Source organism: Apis florea, unplaced genomic scaffold (genome assembly GCF_048593485.1).
Source record: "Apis florea isolate Af1SG1 unplaced genomic scaffold, ASM4859348v1 contig_2495_pilon, whole genome shotgun sequence".
Taxonomy (NCBI): Eukaryota; Metazoa; Arthropoda; class Insecta; order Hymenoptera; family Apidae; genus Apis; species Apis florea.
This window is the reverse complement of record NW_028256595.1, coordinates 1,606,762-1,621,299: the sequence shown is the minus strand read 5'-3', so window position 1 is coordinate 1,621,299 and position 14,538 is coordinate 1,606,762. Positions and strand designations below refer to the sequence as shown.

Here is a 14,538-nt window from a genome sequence, read left to right as displayed (position 1 = left end):
TCCTCGAAACGCGACGCGGCACGCGCGCCAACCAAGAAACGAGAGATCGAGCATTTCTTCGATTCGAATTGGAGGGGGAAATTGGGGAATGGAAAGGAGCAGAGGAGGGATGGTACGCGTAGGTGGTCTAAGGTTAAATTGGTTGCGTCGTCCCCCGCACGGACACGCACGGGATTACGGAGAGGATCGTAAAGGGCCGCGCGTAAGGAGGAACGCGGCGGCGAACGCTTGCCAACAGATCTTCGCAATAAGTCTTCGCCTGTTGGATGGAGACAAATGCCGGCCGAGTCCGCGCGGATGAAAACTCGGGCTCGTTCCAACATTCGTCCCGATCCAACCGAGGAATCGGCCTTGGACGTCGATCGGGACGATCAATATTTGCGAAATTAATTCCCGCTCGAACGATTGAACGATTGGGTCGGACGATAATGAAGCGCGGCGCGGGCCGCGGTGGGGACGGAGGGAGGGGGAGGGGAGGGGGAGGAGAGAGGGTCGCGCGGGTGAAGGGGAGTTTTTAATGAGCGCGGCGCCATTTCGACGTTGTTTGACGTCGATACCTTTTCTTGTTTACCCTACGCGGATATCGCGTTTACCATCCGCTCGATTGCTCGACGATTGTCCTATCGGCGGATCGTATCGTATTATTATTATTATTATTATTGTTGTTGTTGTTGTTGTTGTTATTGTCATCGTTATTATCGCGGGATAAGAAAAAAAAAAAAAAAAAAAAAAAAAAAAGAAGAAGAAAGAGTGTTCGTGAACGAGGATGAGGAGGGAGGGAGGGAGGAGGAGCACTTACCTCGTTTTTGCATGTAACTGAAGAGATCGTCCAGGAATTCCTTCCTTTTCGGATCGTCGTTGATCTCGTAAAGCTGAAAGAACGAAACCAAAGGCAAAGATAAACGTGTTTGCGTCGATTTTTCATCATCGATCGAGAAGGAAAAAAAATCGCGAGTTTCCTCCTTGCCCTCCCCTCCCCACCCATTGAACGGTGTAACGTAACGTGACGCGCGGGGATAAAACGTTTATATTCCGAGGATAATAAAAACAGGAGTGGAAACAAGTGTGCTCATAGCGACAGGCAGATTAGTTAGCCCCGATTATTAATGATTCCGTTTAACCTGCCCCATAACCCGAAACCCCCTCGACCGAGGCAAAGCCAAACTCCCTTCGGGCTGGCTGGCCCCGTATTATCATATTTGTTATGTACGATGCATCTAATCCGAGACCCTCTAATTGCTTTTATAATACAACATCCCTTCCCCCAATCTCGAGGAGATCGGCATCACCTCTCTCGTCAACCGGCCGGGGCCCACGACGATTATTGGAACTAATTGCCGTTTCGTCCCTTCCATCGATTCGATTCCCGGATCGAACGATGATATGAACTCGTTTGTCTCTTTCGTGCGACGACCGGAACGGAACTTGTCACCAACGTGGACGATAAACCACGAGACGAAACGTGAGGAAACGTGAGGGCCAACGACTTCCGCTTTTAGAAATTGCGAGCAACCTATCGTTTCGAAAGGAGACGGACGAAATACGCATCGCGTCGAAATGTTAAGCTCGGATCATGCTTGGGGGTGGGAACGCGTGCCAATTTACGAACCGACTCGAACGTTTGTTTGAACGACCGTCGTCGTCGTCGTCGTCGTCGTCGTCGTCGTTGGCTCGTACGCCAACCTACGTTTTCGAACGAACGTTTCCTCCGGCCGGACGATAAATTTCAACCAGAACGAGAACTAGACGCGAGGGGTGAATGACGATTAATTTTGGCCGCTGCCAAATTCCACCGGTTTATCCCGTAGCTCCGCGGAATGTTGCCAACGAAAGCAAAAGGGGGAGGGGAGTATCGAAGGGGATGAAAGGGGAGAGAGAGAGAGAGAGAGGGAACGTTTTTCTCGCCTCGAATAGCACGGGAATGAAAAATCTACCGTCTCGATCGTTGAAAGGTAAATTATCGCGTGGTACGTGATAAATTAATTTTACATGTTTTTACGCGCTCGATCGACACGTTTCCACGATTGTTACATCACGCTTGGTCATCATGCGCATTACGAATCGCAATTAATAAGCGTGTTTCGTCGCAGAGATATTAGAATATACAGAGGAAAGGATATATTATATCGCGTGGATATTTCTTCCTTCCTTCCTTCCTTCCTTCCAATCGATGCCAAATTTCCACGCCACGATACAATAATTCGATACGCGGCACAAGCAGCTGTTGGATAATGGAAACTTTGAATTGTCCGCTGATCAATCATTCTCATTTTTCTCTCTCTCTCTTTTTTTTCTTTTTCCCTTCCTTATTATTCAAAAATGACCGATAACGACTGCGAAATGTGCGCATCGCGTTATCCAAGGCCGTTGGGACAGGTGTCTTTACAATTGGTAACGCCTACGATCGCGAGATCGTATTCGTAAGCGTATTATAAGATACTCGTCGTCGTCGTCGTCGTCGTCGTATCTGCGGAATTCTTAATGATAATAGACCGGCGGAATAATTAACGAGCAGACTTTGATACGGCTGGGGAATGAAGAGGGGAAGGGGAATGGATCGAAAGGAGGGAAACGGAGCCGCGTCTCTTTTCTTTTCTTCTTTTTTCTTTTTCGTTCACCGAAATGGCCGGTGAATATCACGGCCCCCTTTATTCATACTCGCGTTTCGTGGCAACGCCCTAACCTCGATCTCATCCACCACCCTTGCAACGAACGAACGACTGGACAAACGAACGAACGAACGGATGGATGGACGGACGGCATTTCTCAAGGGCCATTTTGTACCACTTTCTCGTGTTTTTTCTTTGGCCGGACGAGCGATGAGCTCGTTAGGGGCAGCCGGAGGGGGAGGACGGAGGGTAAAAGGTCGGAGAAAGAGGAACGAACCGAGGCAAGGCCGTGGAGGAGATGGGGAGGAGAGAGAGAGAGATCCAGAGGGGTTCTTCAACCAGCGTATATTGATTGATCTACAGTTAAGCGGAGTGACGGCAGCCACGTGAAGATCTCAGCCACGGAGAGAACCGGCCTCTGTTCCTGGCCATCACCCCTCCCCTCCCCCATCCTTCTTCACTACCGTGAAAATAAAGAGGGGCGAGAGCGGAATTTGCTCTCGATGATGCATGCTCCGCGGCCCCGCCCTCTCCTTCTCATCGACTGACGGCCCGGTGAATAATAATTCCTGATACAGCCGACGTTGATCGGCTTACTTTCCGCTCCTCTTTCCTCGGCCCAAGAGGGAGGAGGATTCCTCCTGATGATCGATGTACCGCTCTCTAGCGCCACCCTCCTCGAGCTCTCCTTCCTCTCTCGCTCTCCACGCGGGACACGGTTGCGTCCCTTTATCGTCCCAACGATTAACTATCGTTAGCGCTCTCCGATCGAGATCCCCCCTCCCTCCCCGCCTCGATCGTCTCGAGATAACAAGGATCGAAATACGTCTTCTCTGTTGCATCCCTTCCGGGTCGCCACCAATCATTATCGTTCCTATTTACTCTCTTTCTCTCTCTCTTCGATTTCATCTTTCTTCTATATATATATATATATATATTTCTTCTTCTTCTTCTTCTTCTTTTTCCCTGTTCCTCTTCTTTTAACCGGGAGGAAAGTCGGTTTGATCGTGCGGCGCGTTTAAGGGGGGAAGGAGCGTGGAGGCAGGGAGGGGTTTACGAGCTCGAACACTCGATTCGGAAACGAGAGGTGAGCGTAAAATTCGCCGAAGAGAACGAAAGCGTGTGGCGAGAGTGTGTCGTTTCAACGCCACGTTACTTTTACGACGAGTAATTATCGATGCACGGCGGCGACGACGACGACGATGACGACGACGCTCTTTTTTTTTTTCTTCCTCTTCCTCCTCCTCCTCTTCTTCTTCTTCTTCTTCTTTTTCCTTGCCGGCTCCGAGATTCAGATAACTCGCTCCCTTCCGGCTGATAAGGAACGGCGATAACGGTGAAACCGGCGGTACCGTTGTCGCCACGTTTGCACGGTGTCTTTGACAGATTGCGATCGGGACTTGCAATTTTGCTGAAATGCGCGTAAAGCGAGGAAAATTACCGTCATCTCTCCCCCTCTCTCTCTCTCTCTCTCTCGATGAAAAGAGATTGGAGGTTTAAGTTAAGGTCTTCGAGAGTCGAGCCAGAGAAGAATTTTACGAGGAAGCTCGTTCGTGTTCAATTAGGTGTCTAGGTTTCGCGACATAGGTGCCCTCCCCCCGTATACCTTGCGAGGGGGTCAACTTCCGGTCGTAAAAGCTTTTATAAGGGTGCGTCTCAGAGCGAAACGGAAACGGGTGCAGCCTTAAATAATGCGTCGACGACTGCGTTGTCGGGGGTCGAGAGGGAGCCGATGCGCTTCTTTCTGGGAATGCTTTATCTACGCTTCCGCGAACTGCTCTTCCCCTAAACAGAAATTATTCGTTCCGCGTCGCGATAATTTCTCGCGATCACGGGGAATATCCGTTTTCCTCGGCCGTTTCGCGGGAAGAGAAATATTCGAGGTTTTCAAGGAAGCGCGAGCCGGACGGATGGCACGTTTTATTACGTCTGGACAATTAACCCTTTCGCTACGGGCGACTTCTCCCGCCGCGCCAAAAATGTGTTCGAGGAAGATTCCGTCAGCGTTTACGCCTCCCAATTCGAATCGCTTTGACAACTGTGTTTATCGAGAGAGAGAGAGAGAAAAAAAAACTGATGATAAAAACGAAATATCGATACTGCGTTTAGAGAAAGATGTGCAACAACGTTACGCGCATTATTTTATGCAGACCGACTATAATCGCCCATAATGTGTCAGTGGCATTTTATGTACACCAATTATAGTCGCCCATAGCATGTCAGTGGCATTTTATATAGAGAAATTATAGTCACTCATAATACGTCAGTGGTATTTTATATAGAGTGACTATAATCGCCCATACTATATCAGTGGCATTTTATATAGAGCAACTATAATCGTTCGTAATACGTTAGTGGCATCTTTTGCACAGTGACTATAGTCGGTTGTAGTATCTCAATGGCATTTTATATAGAGCGATTATAGTCGCTCATAATACGTCAGTGGCATTTTGTATAGAGTGACTATAATCAGCCATAGTGGCGTTATATAGAGCAATTATAGTCGCTCATAATACGTCAGTGGCATTTTATATAGAGTGACTATAATCAGCCATAGTGGCATTATATAGAGCAATTATAGTCTCTCATAATACGTCAGTGGCATTTTATATAGAGTGACTATAATCAGCCATAGTGGCGTTATATAGAGCAATTATAGTCGCTCATAATACATCAGTGGCATTTTATATAGAGTGACTATAATCAGCCATAGTGGCGTTATATAGAGTAATTATAGTCGCTCATAATACGTCAGTGGCATTTTATATAGAGTGACTATAATCGCCCATACTATATCAGTGGCATTTTATATAGAGCAACTATAATCGCTCATAATACGTTAGTGGCATCTTTTGCAGAGTGATAGTCGGTTGTAGTATCTCAATGGCATTTTATATAGAGCGATTATAGTCGCTCATAATACGTCAGTGGCATTTTATATAGAGTGACTATAATCGCCCATACTATATCAGTGGCATTTTATATAGAGCAACTATAATCGCTCATAATACGTTAGTGGCATCTTTTGCAGAGTGATAGTCGGTTGTAGTATCTCAATGGCATTTTATATAGAGCGATTATAGTCGCTCATAATACGTCAGTGGCATTTTGTATAGAGTGACTATAATCAGCCATAGTGGCGTTATATAGAGCAATTATAGTCGCTCATAATACGTCAATGACATTTTATATAGGGCAATTATAGTCATTCGTAATACGTCATTTTATATGGAGTGACTATAGTCGGCCGTAGTTTCTCAGTGACACTTTATGCAGAGCGATTACAGTCGCTCATAATACCTCACTGACTATAATTGTCTGTAGCACGTCAATGGCATTTTATATAGAGCGAGTATCTAATCGGTCATAGTATCTCAGTGGTACGCAGAACAACCTGTTATGACTTATTATAGTCGCCTTGTAGTAGTAAAAGGGTTAAAGAAGTTTCGAGGAGAGAAAAATCGGGTCGGTTCGATGAATAATAACTCTCTTCAAACAACGCTTCTTCCCGTTTCGTTGATTTACGAGTAGCGCAACTTTGTTGCACTTGGCCCTCGCGCATTTTCCAGCTGCCCCGAAGGACCAACTCCAAAGAATCGATCCTGCCCAAGTTTCGAAGGGGGAGGAACGATTGTTCGTTTCGAGTCTTAATTTTTCGAAGAGGGTTAAATAAATATCGAGTTCAAGAGGGAGAAAAGTTCTGTCTGCTCGAAAGAACGACGTTGACGTTCTTTTATTCTGTGGAAACGAGTGGGGGATATCAAGATCGCGGTTTATAGCCGAGCGGTCGTAATAGCCGCCGCTCCCATTATCCTCTTCCAGGGCATTGAAGATAGCGGTGGTAATTATTATGATTACGATGAGAATGGCGCGTATAAAGTACGCTACGCGCTTTTATGAAATCTTAAGACCGCGTCAGAGAAACCGCGTCAGAGATCGTAGACCTCTCTGCTTCTCTCGATCACGTTATTATAATCGTCAAAAAATATATAAATCGAACGATTCTGTAAACCGCGAATTCGATGAAAATTGAAGGAAAGAGAGAAAGAGAGAGAAAGAGAAAAGGAAACTTTCGTCGAAATTGAACGTTCGCTTTCTCCTTTGATCGCGAATGGAGGAATGGATCGTAAAATGATTACAGAATGGCCAGATACGGGGAAAAATAAAAGAGAGAGGGGTAGGTGGATTCGCGGAAACTCGAGCTGGTTGAAATATCGAGGAAACGCGGATTGTTTGTACTACCGGCAAAGAAGCAATAAGCGTGACGTGGACCAGCCCCCTTGTATATATCCGAGGGAAAGGTTTATATCGAGCCGGTTTTGTCTCCGGTTTCCTTCTCGCGTCGACCATCGCCGCGATAATAACTACGCGATTCTACACGCGGACACGTCGATAATTACAATATCCGGAAGACGAGGCAAACCGATCGAGGATTTCGAATTAGATATTCTTTCCAAATTTTATCGAATCGTTCGACATCCAACTTCGATAATTACTATACTGCGAAGCAAATCATCGAATTAAATATTGTTTCGATTCCCCAAAATCTCTCGAAAATCTAAATCGACACCTAAGTCTAACCTCGATAATTATATTTTATACGGAAAAAGCGAAAATCGGAAGATACGCATTCGTTTTTTTAACAATTTCGTTAGAAATTTGATCGTAAGTTCGTTACAAGTTCGCGGATAATTGGAATTTCGTGTGTTATCGGGAAAAGAATTAGATGCGACTTTGATCTTCTGGTGGATCGGGAATACAAGGTGCGTCGGGGCAGATGGGCGGAAAAGGGAGGAGAGAGAGAGAAGGACGCGATGATTCCGTTCCGACACCCATTATCGGGAGCAAATCAATCGGCTTTATTCGAACGATATCGATTCGCGGAAAGAGAAGAGGCTTCCCTGGGTCAGCCTCTAATCCGAATGAGGTTTTCCTCGCGTTTATTCGGTTTCCTTTGACCGTTCGAGCTACCGTTTCGAGGAGGAATCATTGACGTTTTTCAAGCGATCCGCCCTTGTCCGCTCCGAAAGCTTCTTCCACTCCTTCTTCTTTCTTTATCCCCTCGCGGTGATTGCCCGATGATTGCCCGCAACGAAATCTTCTCGCCACCTTCCACAGAAATCTCTCGAGAAAGAGACTCGCGTTCGATTTAACCGCAAGGATAATCGAAAAATTTCGAATTTCCCGCAACACTTCTGGGAAAACGATTCGATCCTTCTCGGGAAATTTCTTCTCATCTCTTCTTGTTTCGATCTTTTGCTCGATTCGTTCTCGTCGTCGTCGTCGAAAAATTCGCCTTCGTGAGAATTTCACCATTTATGATTTTATATTTTTCTAAAAAAAGCAGCGATAGATTCGATTCCTCTGGAGTTTTACCTTCGAAGAAACTCGCATTCGATTCGATGAGAACGGATACAATATTTCGATCCTTGTAAAAAAAATTTCCAAGACTCTGTCTCCCCCCCCGAATATCGAGATAATTAAACGGGTGAAAAATGATGATCTGGAACGTGTCGCGAATCTGGAACCGCGATCCCCCGAAACCGGGCCGAAAACACACAAACAAAGAGGCTGGCCTAGCTTAAGCGACCGAGGAGACTTTTCTTCTCTCTCTCTCTCTCTCTTCTCTCTCTCTTTACGAGGCGAAGGGTATAAAATACAAGGAACGAGAAGAAGGTTGACGTTCGATGACGCCAGATGTCGGCGTCACAAAGAGGGAACGGCATAAAGAGGCGAGTTCGTGGTCCCTTCGCGTCCTTCCACTCTCACGGAGAGTCACCGATACGCCGGGGATTTTATGCCCGTAGCTGGAAATATTAAATCGCACCTAAGCACGTTTTATGTCGACCGCCTAATAATCTCCACGGGCTGTTTCTTCCTTTCTCCAGCCGCGGAACCAGTCAGTCAGTCAGTCAGTCAGTTTTCGTCACCCCGACCCCCACGAGGAGGGCCGGCCCCGCCACGATCCCGAAACACCGCCCGCAAACACGGTCACGTTTCCTCACGTTTCACGCCACGAAAAAATGATCGTTGGTGGTCACGCTGCTGCTCGCTCGCCTGTCCACGCCCAATTTATAAACACCGCCACCATCTATAAAACTATCTCTCCGTCCTTCCTTCTCCCCCTCCTCTCTCTTCAACATCCGCGACTTTCGCCCTCGCGTATCGAGACCTCCTATATCGAGCCTTCTCTCGTGTATCGAAACTTAGTGTATCGAAACTTAGTGTATCGAGACCTCCTGTATCGAGCCTTCTCTCGTGTATCGAAACTTAGTGTATCGAGACCTCCTGTATCGAGCCTTCTCTCGTGTATCGAGACCTTGTGTATCGAAACTTAGTGTATCGAGACTTAATGTATCGAAACTTAGTGTATCGAGACCTTGTGTATCGAGCTCTCCCTCGTGCATCGAAACCTTGTACATCGAACCCGCCCTCGTGTATCGAGACCTAGTGTATCGAGACCTCCTATATCGAGTCTTCTTTCGTGTATCGAGACCTTGTGTATCGAAACTTAGTGTATCGGGACCTCCCTCGTGTATCGAAACCTTGTGTATCGAGACTTCGTGTATCATGTCCCCATATATCGAATCTTGTCTCGTGTATCGAGATCTTGTATATCGAGCCCGCCCTCGTGTATCGAGACTTCGTGTATCGAGACTTAAAATATCGAGACCTTGTGTATCGAGAAAAACTGAGTGCGGTTAAAGAGTAAAGAAAAATTGGAGAAGAGCGATGGTGTGACTCTGCAATGCGAAAAAGTGTGCAAGCCGGGCGACGACTCGTGCCACGACGTTTCCATCCGCCTCGAAGCTGGAACGCGCGAGGCCGAAAACGGGGCAAGAGAAGAGGTGACGGACGCTCGTTAAATCGGAATCTCTCTTTATCCCCCCCTTCTCTTATCTTCTTTCTCGTGCGTGGTTACGTCACCTCTGAGCCGAGCGCAAACACCTCTATCGCAGTTCAAATATTTGATCGATCGAGATCTCGTGGAGATCTCGAGGAAGTGGCGCGATTATAATTACGCTTGCGCGCTTGCTTTCGAGAAACCTTTTCATCTTCGATGAATCCGTAACGCGCGCCAAAAGGAATTTTCGATGATCGATCATTTCGCAGAACCGAATAAATATATATGTTGAAGATGGAATTGGCAAATTTGCCGAGCAAAGTTCCAAGCAGGTTGGAGGAACTCGAGTTTTCAATTCAATTTGGAGGAAGACTGGCTGCACGGTTCGACGAGGGGTCAGAGACCCGGTGCAAATACGTGTTAACCAGCGCGTTAATCTCTCCTCGTTGCACGGTTGTTCCTTTATCAACCGGTGCGCGTGTATCGTCCGCGGCCAATAACTTCCTTCCGAGGCGAGCAGCGGACGAGATCGAATTCTTTTTCTTTTTTTTTTTTTTTTTTTCCACTCCGGGTCCAGATACGTAACGAGATAAGCGTGGGCCCCTCAACGATTTACGATCGCGAGATTTAATTCGGTAGCTCGTCCAATTTGATCGCGATATCGCGATAAAAGTGTCCGCGACCGAACTCGATCAGGGCCGTAATTCTCGATTTGTTTTCGCCTCGCGGGCGACGAAACGAAGGGGGCGGGATTTTAACCCCCGTTGGATCGATTCGAACGGCGACGATGTTTATTCGCGTTTGTTTTTTTTTTTTTTTTTTGTTCAAATATCTTTCGCTGTGTGTAATGTTCGATCGAATTTATATCAGTCGTGCGGTGGATAGAAATATCATTTTCAAAGTTTTTTAATTTCGTGGAACGAAATTAGCTGATCGAGCGAAGACGAGTTTGATTTTTCGAGTTTATTGAGACTATCTCTGTTCGTTAAGAGATAGACGGGGAATGTAAGGACGCGATAGCGATATTTAATATTCGACAAATCTTCTTTCTTTATACGATAAAGAAAAAGGTATTGAGATATAAAAGTGTCAATCCGTGTCACGCGAAATCGTTTCAAGCCAGAAAGAGAGAAATTCACCGAATACGCATCGTTGGTTCGCCCGAGGTTATTCGAAGATATTCTCGAGACAATACTCGTTTGCTCGCATCGCGGTGATCGTGGAACGATCCCTCCCGTGCTACGCCATTGGGGAGGATCCAGAGATCGATTAACGTTCGGGGACGTGAAATACGGGTTCCAAGTGTGGCGCGTTACGCTACATGGCCCATCGGCTCGCGCTCTCTTCTCCGAGGTGAGGAAAAGGGAGGGAGGGGCCACCTCGGTGCGGATCAAACGGAGCTGAGCTTCGATTATAATAAATCAAGACGTAAATAATGGAAGGAGCGGATGAGAGGCGCAATCGAATCTTCGAAGGCAGCCCTCCTCCTCGCTCGTTGCAACCTCGCTACACCGATTAATGCGCCTCTACCCGGAGGGGATCGAGATCGGCCGAGCCACCATTTCATTTGCCGCGCTTCGATCGAGCGAACGAACCAAGATCTTTGGGGAGACGATACGCGAGGAGAATTCGATTTTCTTCTCGGTCTACGGCCCGACCAGGTCGCGCTCCCACGCGAAAACACAGCGACGGTATTGTCTTCTGTCGCGGGGAGGGAGGGGAAACGGAATCACCCTGGACTTGGGTCTCCATGGGAAGATCTGCCTCGAATTATCGGTACGATGGAATCGGAGAAAGAAGGAAGGGAAAGGAAGAGAGGAGAGAGAGAGAGAGAAAGAGAGAGAGAGAGAGGCGGTTGGAGGGAAGAGGAGAAACACGGAGGAGGGGAGGCTCTCTTATTAACGAGGAAACGAAACAACTCGCACCGACATGCTAATCGAACGAGCATACAGAACGCACGGTCGTTCCTGGCCGCGCTATCAACGGCCATCTTTGTTCCTCCGCGATTCTTCGCCGCGATGGGAATTTATCGAACCGTGAAACGATCCTCACCTCGATATATAAAAAAAAAAAAAAAAAAAAAAAAAAACTTTCGAAGGAAAAGAGAAAAAAGAGAGAGAAAAGATACAACAAAGTTATCGAAAAGATGTAACGAGCCTACGTTTGACCATCGAATTAGTGACCGTGGAATAATCTCCAACGATTAAAAAAATTCCGACAAAATTTCCAGTAAACTGCCGGTTTACGCGCGAAACGAAACTAGGAGGGATTCGATCGGAAAAAAAAATGGAAGATCGGATCGATGGAGGGCGAGAGGGACGAGCGGAGTCGCGAAGGCAGAGCAGGGTCGAAGAAGCGAGAAAAGGAGGAGGCGGGTGGAGGCGACGACCGGCGTCGGCAAGAGGAGGCAGTTAGCGCGTGTTTACACGACAGCGCTATGTAGCCGGCGACCTCACAGAACAGTCTCTCTCTCTCTCTCTCGAGCCGAGCAAAGTGAACGTTTCTATTTGTCCGAACACCTCTCTTTCCCTCTCTCTCTCTCTCTCTCTCTCACTGCCTCCGTCTTTCCAACTCTTTCCTCTACATTCGTACGTACGCTCGACCCCTGAACGATGCAGCATAATCGCGACGAAGTGGGTTAACGCACCGTGGTGTGAGCGAATTTGGAAATCCGATATTTAAATGCGACCAATTATCCAGCAGCCTGTCTCGAGATTCGTTAACGAGAGCCTCCCTCGAAACGACGGTTGGAGAACGGCGTTATTTCATTCCGGGCAAAGTGTGACAAATCGGTGGACGATGAGGAACGATATTAAATTTTGGAGAGATACGGAGTTGGCGGTGGTTGCGAAACGCGAAACACACGAGTCGAGGGACGTTGTCCCCGTTCGTCGAGAGGAGACGGCCTCGTAAACGGGCAAAGTCGATTCGATCTGGTCGAGAGAAGGCGTTCGAGAACGTTTCTTTTTTTTCTTTTTACGATTTCGGATACGACATCTAAAATGCGATGTTTACAGGGGCGACGCGGATGAAAACGTTTTTATTAATAATTTTTAGTGCGGGCCGCCGCCTCCCCTCGTAAAAGCCACCGGTTGCCACTTTGGTAAAAGTTCGGCTTCCTCTTCGCGGCTCCCCGCTTCATCCTCCCGAAAGATATTATTCCCTTCGACGTTTGTTGACCGTATCCGTCGAAATTAGGAGGCCTACCGGGCACGTTTATGGGATTCTAGACGAGTTTTACAGCGGCGAAGTCGCTCGAGTCGCGCAACTCCTACGTGATTAAACGATTACCGTAACGAGGAACGTTTTAGAAGGGGTCGTTTCGCTTTTATCTGTTCGAACGAGAGAGAAAAGGATCAATTCGATCGCGAATAAGGGGCCGACCCGACTTTCGACCCGTTTTTTCGAAAACATCGGGGAAAAAGAATCGGGCCGAATTTGTTGTGTCGAGATTTTGGGATTTGTCTGTGAGCCAGCCTTTTTTTTTTTTTTTTTGGTAGCCATTTAAAAGCCACCGACGATCCAACCGTGACCACCTTTTGATTTCAATAGGGTACAACCTCACCCACTTCCTTTCAACCTCGCCTCGACGTCTCTCATTTATACCGTCTGTACACCTATTAGTTTATATTTTTCAGGGATAAGTGGCGCGTAATGTATTCCGCCGCCTCCATTTGTCACGCGTAGCTCTCCTCGAGAGAGGCGACACCGTCTCGTCGTCAAAGGATGGATTTCCACACGTTACGTACACATTGTGCCTCGACAGGAGGTGAAAAGGCTCTGGGAGAAGGGAAGGAGGGAGGGAGTCGCGCACGTGGAGGAGAGGAATACCGTACGCTGCTGCGCCCCTCCCTCTACACCCTTCTTCCTCGCGATACGAATCACCCTTCGATCAATCTCTTCATCAACTGGAGAATTACTTGGTGAGATCGGTCGAATTCCAACCGGATGAGAAACGAACCTCGGCCGAATATTAATCGGACGTTTCCTCCGCGTCGAGAAAAGGAGAGAGAAAAAGAGGAGAAAAAAAGAAAAAGCCGGCCAAATATTTCAATAACCTTTAAAGTAGGAGCATCTCTCGTAGAGAGAATCGTATCTGTCCAGTTCCAACTTTACTATGTATCCTCTCTCTCTCTCCTCCCTTCGTACGATATTTTACCATAGCCATAAAAAGACGATTAATCAGGTGTCGCTTCCCCTTTATTCGGCTTTCTCCACCGATCTTTTTATATTATATCGTCATACCTGCCGCTCATTTGTTGGAGATAAAAAAGAAAAGTCCACCCGGATCCCTTACCTGCCCGAGACGCACACCTGCGCGCGAGAGAACGAAACCACACGCGCGTCGAACGCCCGCGTTTAACATATAAATGAAAATCGGCCCTATAAAAGTTTAACGCCCGCGATTATCCGACCTCCCCTCTCGGACAGCCAGCTTCTCTCTCTCTCTCTCTCTCTCTCTCTTTGACCACCCCTTGCCAAGCCTTGCGATCATTCAATGCTCCTTGGCCCCCCCGGACCGAGAATTCTATTTCGGCCGCCTCTTTTTCGGCTGCACACGAACGAAACAAGAACCAGAGTTCTGGTCGCCTTCCTTTCGATCGATCTGCCTCGAATCAACTACGAACAAAGAGGTGATGAAAAATCTCCATTCCAAAATCACTCTCCTTTATTTTCACGATCGAAAAATCACACATACCCCGGGGAAGATTTCTTGTTCCATATTTTTTTCCGTTTTTTTTTTTTTTTCGAGTCGAGGAGGAAATTTGGCGGGAAGCCAAATGGTTCGAGGTAACGGCGAAAAATGGGAAACGGGGAGCGGAGGGGAAAGAGGCAGCGTGCGGCGCTCGAGGTGTCTCCGATCTCTACCTGACGATTTCTAATCCCCTGGCCAAGGGGCCAATCTTGCCTCTCCGGGGGAATTATCTTTACCTGGGAGCCGGGAGCCGTTTCCACATAATTTATTGCTTCTGAATCTGGACATTGTTCTAAAATCGGCGCTACGGCGAGGAAGAAAAGAGGGCTCCTCCTCTTCTTTCGAAGAGAGCCGGATTAAGGGGCGACGTCCACTCGAAACGTAATTAA

At 47.4% G+C, this 14,538-nt stretch overlaps 1 protein-coding gene across 1 annotated transcript in view; it reads right to left on the bottom strand.

Annotated features, from left to right (window-relative positions):
- retn (retained) overlaps nucleotides 1-14,538 on the bottom strand; it is a 78,990-nt gene that overhangs the window by 20,775 nt on the left and 43,677 nt on the right. Inside the window, exon 4 of the mRNA XM_086907012.1 lies at nucleotides 800-872. Coding sequence (XP_086763138.1) covers nucleotides 800-872 — 73 coding nt within the window. The remainder of the gene's footprint in view (nucleotides 1-799; nucleotides 873-14,538) is intronic.